This window comes from Hyaena hyaena, unplaced genomic scaffold (genome assembly GCF_003009895.1).
Source record: "Hyaena hyaena isolate Hyena2069 unplaced genomic scaffold, ASM300989v1 scaffold_745, whole genome shotgun sequence".
Lineage (NCBI taxonomy): Eukaryota > Metazoa > Chordata > Mammalia > Carnivora > Hyaenidae > Hyaena > Hyaena hyaena.
Window position 1 is genome coordinate 805,322 of NW_024081376.1, and position 17,504 is coordinate 822,825.

General features: G+C 41.6%; 1 protein-coding gene across 5 annotated transcripts; it reads right to left on the reverse strand.

Moving 5' to 3' along the window:
* Positions 1-778: 778 nt before the first annotated feature.
* Positions 779-16,004, reverse strand: FAIM (Fas apoptotic inhibitory molecule). Of its 5 annotated transcripts, none has more exons than XM_039218216.1 (6): positions 15,901-16,004; positions 11,355-11,413; positions 10,150-10,282; positions 9,407-9,635; positions 4,198-4,247; positions 779-1,198 (listed from the first exon to the last, which is right to left on the reverse strand). In XM_039218216.1, exons 2-6 carry the CDS (start codon positions 11,396-11,398, stop codon positions 1,049-1,051), a joined length of 606 nt encoding a protein of 201 aa, XP_039074147.1. In that variant the 5' UTR covers positions 11,399-11,413; positions 15,901-16,004; the 3' UTR covers positions 779-1,048. The 5 variants fall into 5 exon arrangements, with proteins under 5 accessions (XP_039074147.1, XP_039074142.1, XP_039074143.1 ...); XM_039218211.1 differs by lacking the exon at positions 15,901-16,004 and adding an exon at positions 15,619-15,725; XM_039218212.1 differs by lacking the exon at positions 15,901-16,004 and adding an exon at positions 15,456-15,478.
* Between the last annotated feature and the right edge of the window lie 1,500 nt (positions 16,005-17,504).

Here is a 17,504-nt window from a genome sequence, read left to right on the forward strand (position 1 = left end):
ACAGTTTATTTTTGCTCTTGATTCCCTTGCTTTTGGGGATGTGTCAAGTAAGAAGTTGCTGTGGTGGAGGTCAAGGAGGTTGTTTCCTGCTTTCTCCTCTAGGGTGTTGATAGTTTCCTGTCTCACATTCAGGTCCTTTATCCATTTTGAGTTAATTTTTGTGTATGGTGTGAGAAAATGATCTAGTTTCATTCTTCTGCATGTTACTGCAACTTTTTTTTTTAATGTTTACATATTTATTTTGAGACAGACGGAGGGAGGGAGTGGGAGCACATGCAAGCAGGGAAAGGGGCAGAGATAGGGAAAGAGAATCCTAAGCAAGCTCCCACCTGTCAGCATGGAGCCCAACGTGGGACTCGATCTCATGAATCATGAGATCATGACCTGAGGTGAAGAGTTGGACGCTCAACTGACTGAGCCACCCACGTGCTCCAGCAACTCTGAATTTCTGAATACTGCCTGAGGATGCAACTGAGGTAGGCTGGTGTAAACAAGTTTGTTTCTTTCTCTTGTTTCTTCTTTCCTTACTGTGCTGATTAAACAAATGACTATATTTCCAGAAACCCATTTTTAAATTCTTATGTGACACTATTTGACATTCTTTAAGTTTCCAGATAGAAAATGTTTCTCATTTTCTCCAGTTAAACTAATCATATCATTATGTACCAAATGCTTTAAACTAAAGAGACTATCTATCTACATAGGTTAAAAATATACAAAGGCATCCATTTTTAGAAACACAAATCAAGCAGCACCAATTTTATTTTATGGTGTTTATTAAAGTAAAAGTTCCTTTTGTAAAACATTAGTGATTTTGGTCCTTATCTTATTTTCCATTAGGCTTTAAAACACTTTACATTATTTACAAAATAAATTGTAATTTTTATGATTGTACATAATTTTTTTGACCCTTGGAATATTACAGTTTCAAGTAACTAAACAATAAACAGCTGGCAGACTAAGTGTACATCCTGAACATATTTAATTACCACAGTAATTTGAAAGTCTTGATCTTTACTTCTTAAGATTAAAATGCACCATCATGAAGTCATTCAAGAATCTCTGGAATTTCTCTATTATCCACAATGAGACTGTGGATAATCCCTTCTTTCCGCTTCCCACTACTGACAGCCTTTATGTAACAGTCATGGTTCCCAACACTGAAGTGAGTTTCCGTCCCGTCATCTACAAACTCACCCTAGGCCAACAAAAGAAGGAGGGATTAGTGTTCCAGAAACATTTATCTTTGTCTAGAGCACTGACACCATCTAAAAGGGTAGTATAATGAAGTATCTATCAGCTAAACGTTAAACTGTGGAAAATTAGAAGCTTGTATTACTAGATGCTTTTACATCTCTGCTATGAACTGAAAGTTTCTTATTTGTACCCATTTACAATTTGAAGAATCTTGTTTCAGAGGGAAAAAAAACCCCTTAAACCTCATGGCTAGGTGTCTATAACATGTACTATGTAGACAGTACCAACTACTTTTAAAAGTAAAAATGATAAACATGATCGCGAACACTTATTTTATACCAAGTTACTTGTTCTATGCCAAGAACAGTTTGTGTGCATTATTTCAGGGCATATATTGTGAGCAGTAACCCTGACCATCTATAGTACTAGAAGTATTATTACTATCCACACTGCAGAGGTGAGGAAGTTGAGGCACAGAGTGGTAAAATAGCTGCTGAGGGCCCCAGTCAGGAAGGGATGGGATGTTCTTATTCACTCTCTAAATCTGATTCCTCAGAATGTAAGGTGGCTTACAGTAAAAATAAACAGATCACATAAAGGCAAACACTACAGATTCTAGACCATTCTACCAGACACAGTAGCTACCGGCCACACATGGCAATCAAGCACGTGAAATGTGGGGACTCTGAAATGCGATGTGCTGTTTAAACGTAAAATATACACTGAGTATGGAAGACTTAGAATGAAAGAGAATGTAAAGTAACTCTAAAAACTTTTTATATTGATTACATGTTAATTGATAACATTTTGGATATACAGATTTAAATCAATTGTATTATTAAGATAAACTTCACCTTTAGACTTTTTAAATGTGGCTACTAGAAAAGTTACACATGAAACTCCTATCTGTGACTCATGCTGTGTTTCTACTGAACATCTAGAGTGAAAAGATAGGGGCCGAGTAGTACAGAGAAGGAAGGAAGAACAGGAGGCTTGGAGGATAAACGTGAATTCTGCCAGAAAGCAAAGAAACGACAATCAGACTTAAAACTTGGCTATGAGCTTCCTGGCAGCCAAAGCAGGCAGAGCAAGGTCCCAGAGCTGACATTACCCAACCAATGAAAGCAGGGGGTGTACTGGGGAGAGCTTTTTCTGAGCTCTGGGAAGAAGCTGCCCAATGGTTCTTTGAGGGAGGTGTACTGACACCACCACAAGGACCGTGCACGGGCACAATCTGACAGATATATTATTTTGGTCATGAGGCTTTGAGATGAAAAGAAAAAGGAGAAAGTAAACTGTAACTCACAGGTGTGCACAGTACTGGGGAAGGCTGCCCAGATGCAGTGCTGCCAACACTACCCTGCAAATTAGGTTCTAGTTACAATAAGGAGGCAACTGGGTTGTACAGGGCTATTGTCCAAACACTTGTGCTTCCCTGTTAATTGCTGCGGAACAAAGACATTGTGGACGCACATTACTGTTACCTTCTTATTTACGACCACATTCTTAATACCACAAAACAACTTTCTCTCTACATCTGCAATGGAGAATTTCTTGAGGGTGGGAGGGGAAAGGATTCAAAACCACTGATCTAGTATCTAGAGAACTGCAGGGCAGGAAAGAAGAGGAAGGACCACGAGGTGTGGCGCTGGGTACAGAGCAGGTGTCCTGATCAGTGTTAACGGGTTCCGCAAGGGGCCATGAAACACTGAAGCTCACTAAGCCTCTCTGCACAAAAGAAGTCTCTTAACAGTGGATTCAACTTGGAGAGTGAGTGGCGCAAGCTCTGGGGCTCATTATTTGAGTGAGCCCTGGTTAAATATCCCTTCAAGAATTCATACCAGGAGTAAGAAAGAGAGAAGTCTTCATGTTTGTAACCTCTGCTTTCTAGCGTGGGCACTTCCTTGGAAGCAGACAGCCACGAGACCCAGCAGGCCTTCGGGAGCCTGGACCTCCTGCCTTCCGAGCACCTCTTCCCACCTTCATGTACCCACAATAGACAAGGAGACGATGGCAGCAACTACAATGTGCAACTAGCTAAAATGCCACAACAGCAGTTCAGGGCAGTCAGCCTGAAAGGCGGGGATGAGGCACAGCGCCCCCTGCTGGCCAGAAGACCCCACAGCCCTCGGAACGGCCACCCAGGGATGTGAGCTCCCAGTCGCACACTTAGTGCTTCCCATGCTGGTCTCCTTTACCTCCACTTGCTCCCTGTGCTGTGCACACCGCTATTACTTCATTCTAGCTGAATTCACTCCAGTATCCATCCCACCCACAGCCATAACAATGCAAACAGCTGACAGCAGGAGCCCAACACTCTGGGGTTAGACGCGGATGTTATCGTGCTTGGCCACGAGTGGGGTAGCCTTCTGGCACCGCTGGTCTACAAATTCCACTTGTCTTCTGGGGTTTGCAACCATGCCCTTTCCTCTCTGCCTCTGTGCCATCTGACACTGTACATCACTTCTTTTTCAAAACCTTTGCTTTTAGAAAAGTACCATCTGCTTTGAGTGTATGGTGTATGTAAAGCCTTCCTATTCAAAGTGTGACCGTGGGCCCACATGCAGCACTGGCATCACCAGGGGAAGTGTCATAATTTGCATTTTAACAAGATCCCAGGTGATTCCTACGCATACAGATTTGAGAAGGTGAGAAATAGAGCCCCCACTTTAACTTGGATAAACACAGGAGGAGGCCAACCTTTGTGGGAGGAGTTTTTGATGTGCGAAAGCTTTTTAGGACTGAACCTGGTCCAGGAGAGGAGAGGTGCCAACTGGTGAGAGCTGACGCCAGCTCACAACATCAGGTGTTTCCATGCCTTCCTGTCCCAGGTGCTGTCTGGGGAAGGTCTTCAGAAATTGGGGTCAAGGGTACTTTATCTTTCTTGTTCTTAACCGAGACGACCTTGGCTAATTATCAATCTCCACAATTAGGAAATGCAGCAACAATTCAATGGCAACTTTACACACGGTGCTAAGAATAATCAGAGGGTCAACTTACTGCTGTCTCCATTCTTTTCCCATTGCACCATACATCCATAGTGTCTTTTTCTGTAAAAGCAGCAAATTAAAAAAAAAATTACAATCTATGACTTAAAGATAAAGTTAACTCTTCATTCTTTTAAGAAAAGTTTGATATACTGGATTTCTAAAACGCCATTAACTTTTCATGGCTTTCAAATTCTCCTAAAAGTTGAAGAAACTGTTTACTCTTGATTCAGAGACAAAACAAAAATTAAACAAAACACTCTTTTAAGAGAAAATCATGGTCTCAGTACAAATGGACAAAGCTTTGTTAAAATAAACGCCTCAGCACAAACTTCAGGATTTAAGAGGATGCACAGAAATGAACGTGAGGAAGGAGCTTTTCACATGGACTGTCATCGTGACCAGATGACTCCCCTGCCTGTCACACTGAGCCAACTGGATGATGGCACAGAAAGGCCACCAAGAAAGGCTGCCACGAGGTTCACACAGGATGGACAGCATGTCAGGCTTAGAAATTTAGCCTTCAATTTTCTACTGGACAGCACAAGATTCTCTCTTCATTTCTGCAATAGTTTCACTTTGGGGGAAATTACTGGATTATAAAAACCAACAATACAGGTGTGCCCAGTGGAGTGCGCTGGGTACGGTACAAACGCTACAGGGCCATGTGCTGCCACGATTCACCTGGGTGTTGGTTAAGCTGCCAGAGCTCACCTTGGGAGGTGTGCATTGTGTGCGCATGTGCACAAACACATGTGCGTTTGGGGGAGGATCGGATCCCCAGGCCCACTTGTGAACATCTGTGTGCTGGCAGGTGGCAGGAGAGAAGCCTGCAGCCCCCAGGCAGCCAGAGGATGAGCTGTAGGTATTATAGCGAAGGCTAGAAAGAATCGTGAGTCAGGCGCAGCCTTGCCTGGGGGTCAAGGCTGAGGTGCTAGTCAGGGGCTTAATTCTGACAGGCCACCTACTCCAGGAACACGGTCTAATAGGGATTCTTTTCTCCCCACACCTTGAGATGGGAGCCTCAGAGAGTGGAGAGACGCCTCTGAGCTGGGCTAAAAGGAGAGAGAGGCAGAGGGGCCCAAACGAGGTAGGCACATGTTGCCCTGGTGGCTGCCTGAGCCAGAGGCATCCCCAGCCGCAGCCGCAGGGACACCCTGCTTGTCCCAACACCTGATCAGAGCACGCAGTGCTAAACTAAACCTGACGGCAGTGAGAACTGGAATTTTACTTAGTATGCCTACTGGACATGTGCTTGCATGCAGATTCCCTCTAAAGCTATTATTAATGTGCCTCTGAAGAAACCTGCTAATCCAGAAGCCATAAAAGAAAAATGGCATAAGTCTGACTACATAAAAGTAAAGAATATTTCTGCATGGTTTGAAAAAACATGTACACACATAAGCAAACTCATACAATAAATGACAAACTGGGAAGAACGAAGTGAAGCTCACAGCACAGACAAAAGTCTAACCTTGAGAAAAAGACCAATAACCCAAAAGAAAGTGGGTCAATGGACATGAAGACGTATTATCAGAAAAGAAACACAAAAGGATCTCAAACATGAAAAGATGCTCAACTTCACTTCATTTTGAAAAAGGCAAATACAAACAACACTGAAATACCATTTTTCATGCAGCAGAATATCAAAGAAATGACAAAATCTGACACCATGCTTAGCTGGAGAACCTGTGGGGAAGTGGGTACTTTGGAGCACAAACCGGTAAAAGCACCAGGAGAGACGACCAGGCACCATCTCCTCAAACGACAAGGGCAGTGATGTGGGACCCAGTGGCCCTACTTTCCCACTTCTGGGATTTTATATTAAAGAGATACATGACCTATATTCCAAGAGGCAGGTGAACAAAGCTTCTAACAGCTGCAGGTTAGAAATAGCCCAACCGCCCATCCATCAGGGATGAGTTAGGTATTTTATTTACTATTGAGACTTCCTCCGCAGCTATAAAAAATGTATGAGAAAGTTCTTTACGTGCTGATAGAAGAGGATTCTCTGAGTATACGAGTAAATCAATAAAGCAGGATGCTTTTGTGAAATAAGGCAGTAATATGATATTTGTATTTGCTTGAATCTGAATAATGAAGTACTGGAAGGGCTCATTATTTTTTTTTAAAAAAAGCAGCTTATCTTTACTGTGGAAATAGGGTGGAAGTAAATTTCTCCATGTACCTTTTTGTATCATTATGATTTCTGGATCATGGGTCTAGCACCTATTCAAGTATGTATGTTAAAAAAAGAACACATCTGTTCGATAAAGTACTCAGTCACTGCTGCTCAGAAGTGGATCACTGAATCCTAGGAAGGCCTAGAGCAGTGCATCCTGGGGCCTCTTCTCTCTGCCTGCCTGCAGCATCTTTTTTTAAAATGATTATTCATTTTTGAGATACAGAGAGAGACAGAGCATGAGTGGGGGAGGAGCAGTGAGAGAGGGAGACACAGAATCTGAAGCAGGCTGCAGGCTCTGAGCTGTCAGCATAGAGCTGGATGCAGGGCTGGAACCTACAATCTGAGAGATCATGACTTGAGCCGAAATCAGACGCTTAACTGACTGAGCTACCCAGGCGCCCCGTGAGTATCTTTAACGTATACCCAGATTATGCTCTTGTAATACCATTTTCCTCTATTAGAAACCAGGGCTTTTTCGAAAAAAGGGTGATTTCAGGTCTGAGTAAAAAATGTTCAAAATGAGCCTTGGTATCTTGTCATACCAGACTGCAAGGAGGCTTTCAACCAAGGATGTGACTCCTTTAGGAGTCAACCTACAGAACACACCACTGGCCAAAATTGGGACAATCTGAGGGTCAATAAGAATAATAACTTCAATATGTTGTGACACACATCAAATCGTTTAAATCCATGAGTTAATAATGACCAAAAAACCCTAAATGATCACCTTTAGAGGAGAATATGTTCCAATTCAGCATTTTGAAAACTGATAAAGGGAAAACAAATGTTATTCTGCATTTCTTATTCAAATTGTACCTCTGTGCAACCAAACGGTAGATGACAGGAAGTTTCTCATTTTAGCAATATTCCAGAATATCACCATTTGGCCACTGCTAATGAATTAGCGGGTGCAAACATGAGGTATTAGAGGTTGCCAACATTAAAAAAAAATTGACAAACATCATGTGCCTCTTGATATAACAAAATTATAAAGTAGTCTTGCCAGAAAAAAAACCAAAGCTAAATTTGACTAATTCTTCAGTCAACTACCAATGTATAGGAAATATCAGAGAAATAGGGTGCCTGGCTGGCTCAGTTGGTAGAGCATGTGACTTGAGCTCAGGGTTGCAAGTTTGAACCCCACATTGGGTATAGAGATTACTTAAAAATAAAACATTTAAATATATATATATTTAAAATATATATTTTTAACTTATATTAATAAAAACATTTTAAATATATGTGTATATATATATATATATATATATATATATATATATATATAACAGAAAAAGATACAGAGAAAAATCACAGAAATGCAATCCACAAAATCCAGACCACAGGAAACTCTTCAAGACAAAATGATCCATTTCTCCAATAAATAAACTATTCAGGAGTTTCTGGTTTCTTTTTTTTCCAACTATGTGCATTTAATTACTTGATCAGCATTTTTCATTCTTTTTTTAAGTGATTTCTACACCCAATGTGGGGCTCAAACTCATGACCCCGAGATTAAGAGTCACATGTTCTTCCAACTGAGCAAGCTAGTGCTCCAAACATTTTTCATTCTTTTTTAAGATTTTAGTTTTATGTCGTTTCTACACCAACATGGGGCTCAAACTCACAACCCTGAGACCAAACTCTCTGAGCCAGCCAGGAACCCCAACACTTTTCATTCTTAAAAAAAATTGTTTTAAACGTATTTGCGGGGGTGCCTGGGTGGTTCAGTCGGTTAAGCATCTGACTCTTGATTCCGGCTCAGGTCATGATCTCACCATTCATGAGTTCAACCCTTGCATTGGCCTTTTCGCTGACAATGCAGAGCCTGCTTGGGATTCTCTGTCCCCCTCTGTCCCTTCCCCTTACTCAAAAAATAAATAAAAACTTAAAAAAAAAATAAAAAGGTGTTTGCTAGCTAGACTGCAGACTCTTTAAAGGAATGGACAACATCTCTTCATCTATGGATTCTCAGTGCCTGGTTATACTAACTGGTATTCAGTAGGTACTCGATATTATCTAAATAAGTGAAATCCGTGAATTAACAAGATCATCCAAATGGTCTTAACTTAATGATTTGAGAAGCAGGAAATACTAGGAGTACCAGAAGAGAGAAAAGATAGTAACTAGTAAATATTTGTCTCTTAAGTTTTGAAGGCCCAGTAGAAACAACACAGATGGCAATCTGTAACAAAAGACCTTAATTTAAAGACCAATGGCTTATTACTTTTTATTTTTTAATCTACTTCATCTGGACTTTGACAATTTTGATCTGTTGCAGTACTAAGCCGAAACCTAGAATTTTTCCCTGGTAGAAAGATTACTAATTAATCTTAAATTTCCAACTGTCTTTTTTTTTTTTTTTTAATGTTTGTTTATTTTTGAGAGAGAGAGAGAGAGGGAGACCCAGAATTGGAACTAGGCTCCAGGCTCCGAGCTATCAGCACAGAGCCCAAAGTGGGGCTCAAACTCGCTGACCATGAGATCATGACTCGAGCTGAAGCTGGATGCTTAACCAATTGAGCCACCCAGGTGCCCCTCCAACTGTTTTTACACATCTCTTTAAAGAGAAATATCATAATAATAAAGAATAGAAATATCAATAATAATTATAAATGTCTACATTAATATTTCTTTTTTTTAAACCTGTTTATCATCCTTAAAACCATCACTCTAAAATCTGGTTCTCACATTTCAATTAAATGAATACTTCATTCACATAGGGCACATCAGAAATACACCTACATTGTGGCATCTGGGTGGCTCAATCTCATGGTTTGTGAGTTTGAGCCCCACATTGACCTCTGAGCTGACAGCTGGGAGCCTGGAGCCTGCTTCTGATTCTGTGTCTGGCTTTCTCTCTGCCCCTCCCCAACTAATGCACATGCTCGCTCTCTTTGTCTCAAAAATAAACAAACATTAAAAAAAAAAACAGAAGAAATATAGCTAGCCTCACACTCTGTCTATTCAAAGCTCCCACAGAGGGACTAATTAACAATGATCATAAAAAGCCAATGAATTCTGCAGAAACAGCACTCACCCAAGACAACTCTAAAGTCCTCACCATCCAAATGTAATACCCAAGTATTGGTGGTTTTTGACCTGTTCTCCATATACTTCTTGAGACTCTTCCCATTAATTTCCAGAGTATATTCATATGCAAATCCACTGACAGCATCTATATTTATGGTTGCTTTTGTCTTTGCAGCTCCAACGCAGAAGGTTTCTTTGCCTACTAATTTGAACATCCATTCTTTTCTTATCTCTTCCTAAGCAATAAAATACAAAAGTTGAAAACACACAAATGAAGATAATTTAATATTTACAGAAAGGCTATAGTTTTTAAAAGATTTTTATTATTTTTAAAGTTTATTTCTTTTGAGAGAGAGAGAGAGCGAGCGAGTGTGGGGGAGTGTTAGAGAGAGAGGGAGAGAGAGAATCCCAAGGAGCCTGAAGAGGGCTTGAGCTCACAAACCATGGGATCATGACCTGATATGATTAGCTGACTGAACCACCCAGGTGCCCCAAGAAATGGTATAATTAAAGTGAGTAAATAGCAATGCTATTTAGGTATAATTTTATTCTTTCATGATCAAATATTTTAGAAAATAAAAGCACTTGAAGTTTAAGTGTTATAGTGTATGGATTCTGTAACTATAATTAGTTTGCTTTGTCCAGCAAAATGTTACAGGCCAAAATATAAAGATAGCCACTGTAAGAGAAAAACCCTGAATTCATATGTGAAGAATCTATGTTAATAAAATCCAGCATTTTTTTTCCTACCTTCCCATCTACATATACCACTCGTTTGCCTGATGTGGTCCCATGTTCAAATTCAATCTTATGGACTCCGTCACTTAAAGCAACATCCCAAACGGCCACGAGATCTGTCATTTTTTCCAAGCTATAAGGAGGGCTAAGGGAATAAAATAAAGCAATTACAACAGACCAAAACCAGTAAGAAAATAACAAATTAATCTTTCCAGACAAAACATCAGATTTTTTAACCCATAAAGTTATAAAATATTAGAGTGATAGTAACTAAGAAATTCTACTCACAGTACATAAAACTATCTTCTCCCTCTTGTGCACTCTTCCTTTAAGATGAAACTACTATATATGGGTATGTAGTCAGATAATTCCAAACAAAGTCACCTTAATATTAATAGGCTTAAGAGCCGATCAGTTTATCCAGGATAGTATTCTAAGCTGGGCTACAGAATAATGCTTGGAAAGGTCAGTAAAACGTCTCTACTTCTCCCCTGCACCCTCATTTAAAAAGCACAGTATTTAATTCTGGTTTTTCTTTTTCAGATCCATTCACTCCAAAACAAAAACTCTCCAAACCTTTCATACTTAAACCAATTAGGATTCATTTGAACAAAAAGGGTTCTAATTTATTATACTAAGAAAAATAAAAGTCATAGAAAAAATATCCTATAGTAAAAGAGAAAAAAATGTATGGAAAATGGTAATTCTTGTCCTTACTATACTAATCTTATTTAAAAAATAAAGGATTCTGTTTTGTCATAAGTTTCTGGCACAACTTAAATACATGTTTGATTTTAATATTTTAATATAACGTCTCTAACATTTATCCTATGTCATATATACAATATATATATTATGTTACATAATACATACATAAAATATTTTTGAGCCTGTTCTCTTAACTACATCTTACTCTTTATTCACTCTAATGTCCTTTGTGTGCTCTACATCAGAAATGGTAAATGGATTTTTTGTTATTTTGAAGTGATTGCCAGGAACTCTGTGCTAAGATGGGCTTGAGGACCTTACATCAGGCCCTATGGGAAAATGCCAAGTGTTTACTACCCTTGCTCTAAATCACAGAAAAGCAAAACCAAGCATTCTGCCACTTTACAAAATGTGTCCTTAACAAAGTAGCCTGGATAAATAAATCTTGAGTGATTAAAACAATCTTAAAAGTTTCAAAAGCCAGTTTTACTGCCATGCAAGACATTTACCTTTCGTCATCTTCAAAGATAGGACTGTCATCTCCAGATGCCATGGTTGGCAAAATAGCCTTTAATCCAATTAGCAGCCAGGAAAGAAAAAAGCAGAATTGCAGCAAAGAAAGGTTGAGAGCAACAAAGATAACATCTGCAAAGGGTTTTTTCTAAGTTTGCAATCCATTTCTTAAATTGCATGCAGTTTCTGATGAAACCAGCTTTTACATACAATAGAATTGCAATCTCCAATTTCAGGAAAAGAAATTAAGTCATTCAAATTGGCCAATCATATTTTTCCCTGTTACAAATTTATAATTTCCTAAAACTGGAGAATAAACTCTAGTTTATTTCAAATATTATACCACATCAGAGCTGCAAGAGACCTAGAGATCCTCTGGGTCCTGTACGTCTCAAATCGAGGTATAAGAAGCCCCAAGGGAGTGAGGCAATGGGTGAGGGAATACATAAAACCCAAGATAAACAGAATGCATCTTGAGGAAGCATCAATGTCACAGGGTGGTAACAAATTTAAATGCAATCATAATATTAAATTTTAAACGTCTATATATTACAGTGGAATATATAATTTGAAAATTTGGGGGAGGGCACATGGCTGGCTCAGCCAATAGAACATGCAACTCTTGATCTCGGGGTCATTAAGTTCAAGCCCCACAGTGGGTATAGAGCTTACTTAATTAAAAAAATAATAAATAATAAATTTAAAAATGTTTAGATAACTTCAAAGAAAGGACAAGTTTGCAGGAAGCAGCAAAGGATATGCTAGTGCTGTTTTCCAACTGCAAACTTAATTTACCCACTTACTCAAGCCCACTTAATTTACTAGTGCCAATAATGAATCCACAAAAGTTATGTGGTTTGCTCAGGTCACTAGTAGGGCCTGAGCCAGAACTAGAGCCCAGTACTCCAATGCAAAATACCTCCGAATTAACTGGGCTATAATACAAATTAAATTGTACTAAAATCAAAAGCACACATATTCACACATGCATAGGAAACCCTCCACATTTGGAGATCTGAGATTAACAGCCTGTACCCCTGCCAAACCTACCAAAAAACAGGTTCAAGTATTTTTTGCTTCCAAGATCTACTCTGGCCTAGCCTTTTCCCTAGAGCTGCCCAAGGGTGCTCTCTCCTTGTTAAAAATGGGAGATTGCCCAACTTCTTTAGCTGGAAACAGTCAGAAGCCACAAACTGTTTTTAAAAGGACGTTAACGAAGAGATTAGTATTGATAAAAGCAATCCAACAGGCAAAGAAAACATACAAATTTTAGAATAAAAACTAGATAAAACTTCAAAACACTTTGTACCTAAAATAAATCTTTTTTTTTTTTTTGGTAGCACCTTAAAAACTTGTGAATTTTTCTAGTCTTTTTTTTTTTTTTTTAAATGTTTTATTTATTTCTAGGAGAGAGAGAGACAGCGCGAGCAGGGGAGGGTCAGAGAGAGAGGGAGTCACAGACTGAAACAGGCTCCAGGCTCTGAGCTGGCAGTCAGCACAGAGCCCGACGCGGGGCTCGAACCCACGAACCGCGAGATCATGACCTAAGCGAAAGCCGGACGCTTAACCGACTAAGCCACCCAGGCGCCCCTGAATTTTTCTAGTCTTAAGAAGCACTAGGATATCTCCTATGAAAGTGGAGGGTATCCTGCAACTATAAAAGCAAAGAGAATACACAGCAAAAGGAAGCCAAATAGAAGAATATAACCTTGGATAAGCCATCCTTTGCACATCAGAGTGGGCTTAGGGATACCATTCAAATTTTGCTTTGTAACTTTTAGAGACCCTATAAAGCTCAGTAATTCAGCATTCAAACTTGAAAGAATTGCCCAGTTTTCCATTATAAGAAACTTCAATATTATTACAGAAAGATAAAAGCATGGTACCATCTTAATTATAACTTTTCATATAGAAGTATAAAAGACAACACAACAAATTAGAAGGGAAGTGAGAAATCAAAATCACATTTATTTTTTGAAAAATTTCCCTACATTCATTTATTTATGGAGTATCTACCTAAGGTGCTGAAAAGTTTTGGAACTAGTGATGGTCGCACTCATTGGTGAATGAACTTAATGTCACTGAACTGTACACTTAAAGATGGTTAAAATGGCTGGGGCACTGGGATGGCTGTTGGTTAAGCATCCAACTCCAGCTCAAGAGTTATTATACTTCAACTAAACTGTTAAAAAAAAAAAAAAAAAAAAGACCTAGGTGCCCTTCTGGTAGTGTTTCTTGGAATGTGATTATATCTATAACCGAAAGATGATCACAACTGTCCTTGTCCCCAATATCTATGTTACTCATTTGAATAATGATAAATATCTGTCACACGCCTCTATGTTACAAACTGGACTTATTCTAAATATTCATTCACATGCTAGTAGTTATCAGTCACTTATGTGCGGGGCACTCAGCTGGACACTGAGCCCAGAGCGAGGGGCTCTAGAAAGACCAAAAGATGATTACAACAGAACCATGGGAGTGTCCTAGAAAAGGGAAGCAGTGAAGGGCAGAATAGGCCCACAGAGATGGGATACTAGCCTCGCTAAATGGGTGGGAAGGCCAAAGAAGACTTGGCTTTAAAATCTGAGAATGGGGCACCTGAGTAGCTTAGTCTGTTAAGTGTCTGACTTTGGCTCAGGTCATGATCTCACAGTTTGTGAGTTCAAGCCCCACATCCGGCTGTGTGCTGACAGCTCAGAGCCTGGAGCCTGCTTCACAGTCTGTGTTTTTCTCTCTCACTGTCCCTCTCCTGCTTGCACTCTCTCTCTCTCTTAAAAATAAATGAACATTAAAAAAATTTTTTTAAAACCTTGAGAGAAAGGAATTAATCCACTGTCATTTTTAAACTCTTATACAAGAGTGGCCAGGTGGCTCAGTTGGTTAAGCATCTGATTTTGGCCCAGGTCATGTTCTCATGGCTCATGGGTAGGTTCGAGCCCCGGGTCAGGCTCTGTGCTGACAGCTCAGAGCCTGAAGCCTGCTTCCGATTCGGTGTCTCTCTGTTTCTGTCCCTCCCCCACTCACACTCTGTTGTTCACACTCTGTCTCTCTCTCAAAAAAAAAAAAAAAATTAAAGAAAAGTTTTAAAAAATAAACTCTCATACATACATTTAATTTTCAGGATGTGACCCAACTGGAAAATGACCATCACAAAGAAAATTCCCTCTATTTAATAACAAACTTTAAAAATGTAAGTGAAAAGGATGGAAACACAAATTCCATTTATTTTCACTGATGATGATGTCACTCACTTGACACTTTCTACACCTCTTCAAAGAAAACGTTTTAAGTACCTAGTCATCAGCATAATCTTTTATAATCTCTTCCCTAGAGATCCAACAGTCATGTTTCCAAGTACGCCTCAAACATTAAGTGGAAACTATTCACCTACCCCCAGCCTGAATTTTGCCTTAACTTGGCTTTAACTGTAGTGGGGACTGTAATGGTAATGTCCAAGCTAAACCTAAATCAGTTTTAAAAATTACAAAATATTCATAGTTCCGTTTTCAGCAAAAGCTCTAGGTAACACCAGCCACAAGGGAGGTCACACTTCAACAAGTAGGTGTTGACACTGTATGCCCAGACCCTTGTGAAGCCCCGGGACCTCCTGGAAGATCAGGAAGCTCTGTAAGCCAGGGAGCTCAAAGAACTGCTTTTTGTAATAGCTACCACCTGAAGGGCACCTGCATGTTCACCCACATGGGGGGAATCCACGAAGTAAATCACAGCCTGTCACTCAACAAACTGCACGTCCAGCCCGGCCAGGCCCCGGGGATGGATGCGGCGGTCAGCCTGGCGCACACGGACGCAGTCCAGTGCGGCCAATACAAAGGACGCGGAAAAACGCGGGCAGCTGCCCGTGCTGCATCCTTCGGCCAAGAAGCCGGACTACAGCACCTCGCGATCTAGGCTCTCCACAAATACGATCTGCTCGTGCGTCCAGGGGAAAAGCGGCTGGGAGTGTATTATCCTAAGGTCGCATGGCCTGGCCGGGCGGGAGCGACCCGCGGCCTGCCGCCGGGTCCCGCCTCTGCCCTCTGGCCTGCCGACGGGATGCGTCCGGGACACCCCAGCAGTGCCGGATGCCTCACCCGCGGCGTCTCACGGTTCGCGTAAACACCGCCCACCGCCGGCAGCGCCCGCCGCCGCCACAGCCGCTGCCGCCGCCAGACATGGCCGCCGCCGCAGCCGAGGGCGCCCTTGGCTGCGCGCAGGGGCTTCTGGGGGCCGCCCCACCGGCGCCGCGGGGCTCACCTGGCCGCCGTGGACCGCGGGAGGCTCTGGGCTACGCAACGCGCGGGTTCCGGCTCTGCCGCTTAGGCCACGTAGGCTTCGCCGAGAACCGGACGCCTCTTCCGCCTAAGCTGAAAGCTCGGCAGCCGCCAGGCCCGTGCGCGCCGACTCTCTGTGGCGCTTCAGGTCCCCTGAGGTGCCCAGCGCGGGCCGTCACCCGCCCCCGCGCTCCGCAGACCCAGCCCCGCCCGCTGCCTCAGCTGACCGCTTAGTGGTCTCTGCTCGAGCACCCTCTCCCCAAACCTTAGGTCCTGCTCCACGTCCAGTCGTCCCGCCAGGCAAGGTTGGTAAGACCCGCTGATAGCAAGCGCGAGGCTGGACGCTGGGGATCAACCTGGTGGCAAAACCGGACCACGTGTCTTCTCAGAAGCCACCGGGCGGGTAAATCTGATTAAGGCATTCGTTCCTTGGAATCTGTTTATTTTGGCTCCTTGGTTCCATAAGGACCCAAACTCTTTAAGGGGGCATGAGCCCCCCTGTAGATTCTCAAATGATGCAAACTCACTCTCTCCGCCCCGCGGGCCCCTGCAGATGCTCTTTTCTCTGCTGGGCACTCCTCCCTGCCTTTTACCTTAGTTATCCTCCACTTTGTTGTGGCGCTTGCTCTTCAAATATCATTTCTTAAGGAAAACTATCTTGGCCCTGAAGACTTGCACCACTTGGAATTCCCCTTAGTTCCTGCCAGGGTGTGTAATTATTTGTGTAATTTTTGTTTAATGTGTAATTTAATAGTAGGCTGAGGTCCTTAAAGGCAGGTGCTATGGGTCCTTGGCTCTCACTCTTGTATCTCCCACATCAGCACAGTGCAAGATGCTGAGCAAGTATGTGAGAGAAAGGGAGGTTGAGGGACAATAGTAAACAGTCTATTAATAGATTAATCAGTCTGCAAAATCATAATGACTGAATTCTTAAGCAAATTATGTTACAAGGATTGTGCTTCATGAGCACTGATTTCTTGTTTGCTACCCTGGATTGAAAACTCCTCTAACACGAAGCCTTTTCATATTTGTATTTTTTTCTAAACCGGTGTCTGGAACAGAGAATTTGCAATGAATGTTGGAAGAATGAGTTAGGGGCAGAAGGTAAAAGGCTGCAGAGTGGAAATTTCCAGGGATGGAACAAGGCTAACTAAGACACCTCCCTAATTAATTTTTCCTAGTCCTGAGTTCTTCTAAGAAACAATCTGAGTTGTTGGGCTAGCGCCTGGAAAACCTTGGTTGGGAAGCAGCTCAGTGATACTGTTACAGGAGGAATCATATTTTATTGTAAAACTTTAGAAATCTGGGGGTGCCTGTGTGGCTCAGTCGGTTAAGCGTCCAACTTCGGCTCAGGTCATGATCTCGCAGTTCGTGGGTTCGAGCCCCGCATGGTCTCTGTGCTGACAACTAGCTCACAGCCTGGCGCCTACTTCGGATTCTGTGTCTCCCTCTCTCTCTTACCCTGCTCTGCTCACACTGTCTCTTTCTCACTCAGAAATAAATAAAAACATTAAAAAAAAAAAAAAGAAATCTGGATATGCTTGACAAGATCAAAAAGGTATAATTTATTGAATGCGTGCTATGTCCTTATATATTGTTGTCTAATTTTCACAATTGTCCTGTGCTTCTATTACAGAGCGACCCAAAGAAAGCACCTCAGGGGCTTCAGGGCCAGCACGTGGAGCAAGGCCTATGGGATTCAGCAAGTTCATGTTAACAGGGTCTGTTACTAGAAAAGTATTGATTGTTCTTGAAGAAAAATCTGGGCCTGTCCTTAGAGGCCTGGGAAGCTCTTTTCCTCGGGTGCTGCAGAAACATTCAGGAGGTACAGTCAAGTCTGCACCATGGATAAGCAGTGCAGTCTGAGTC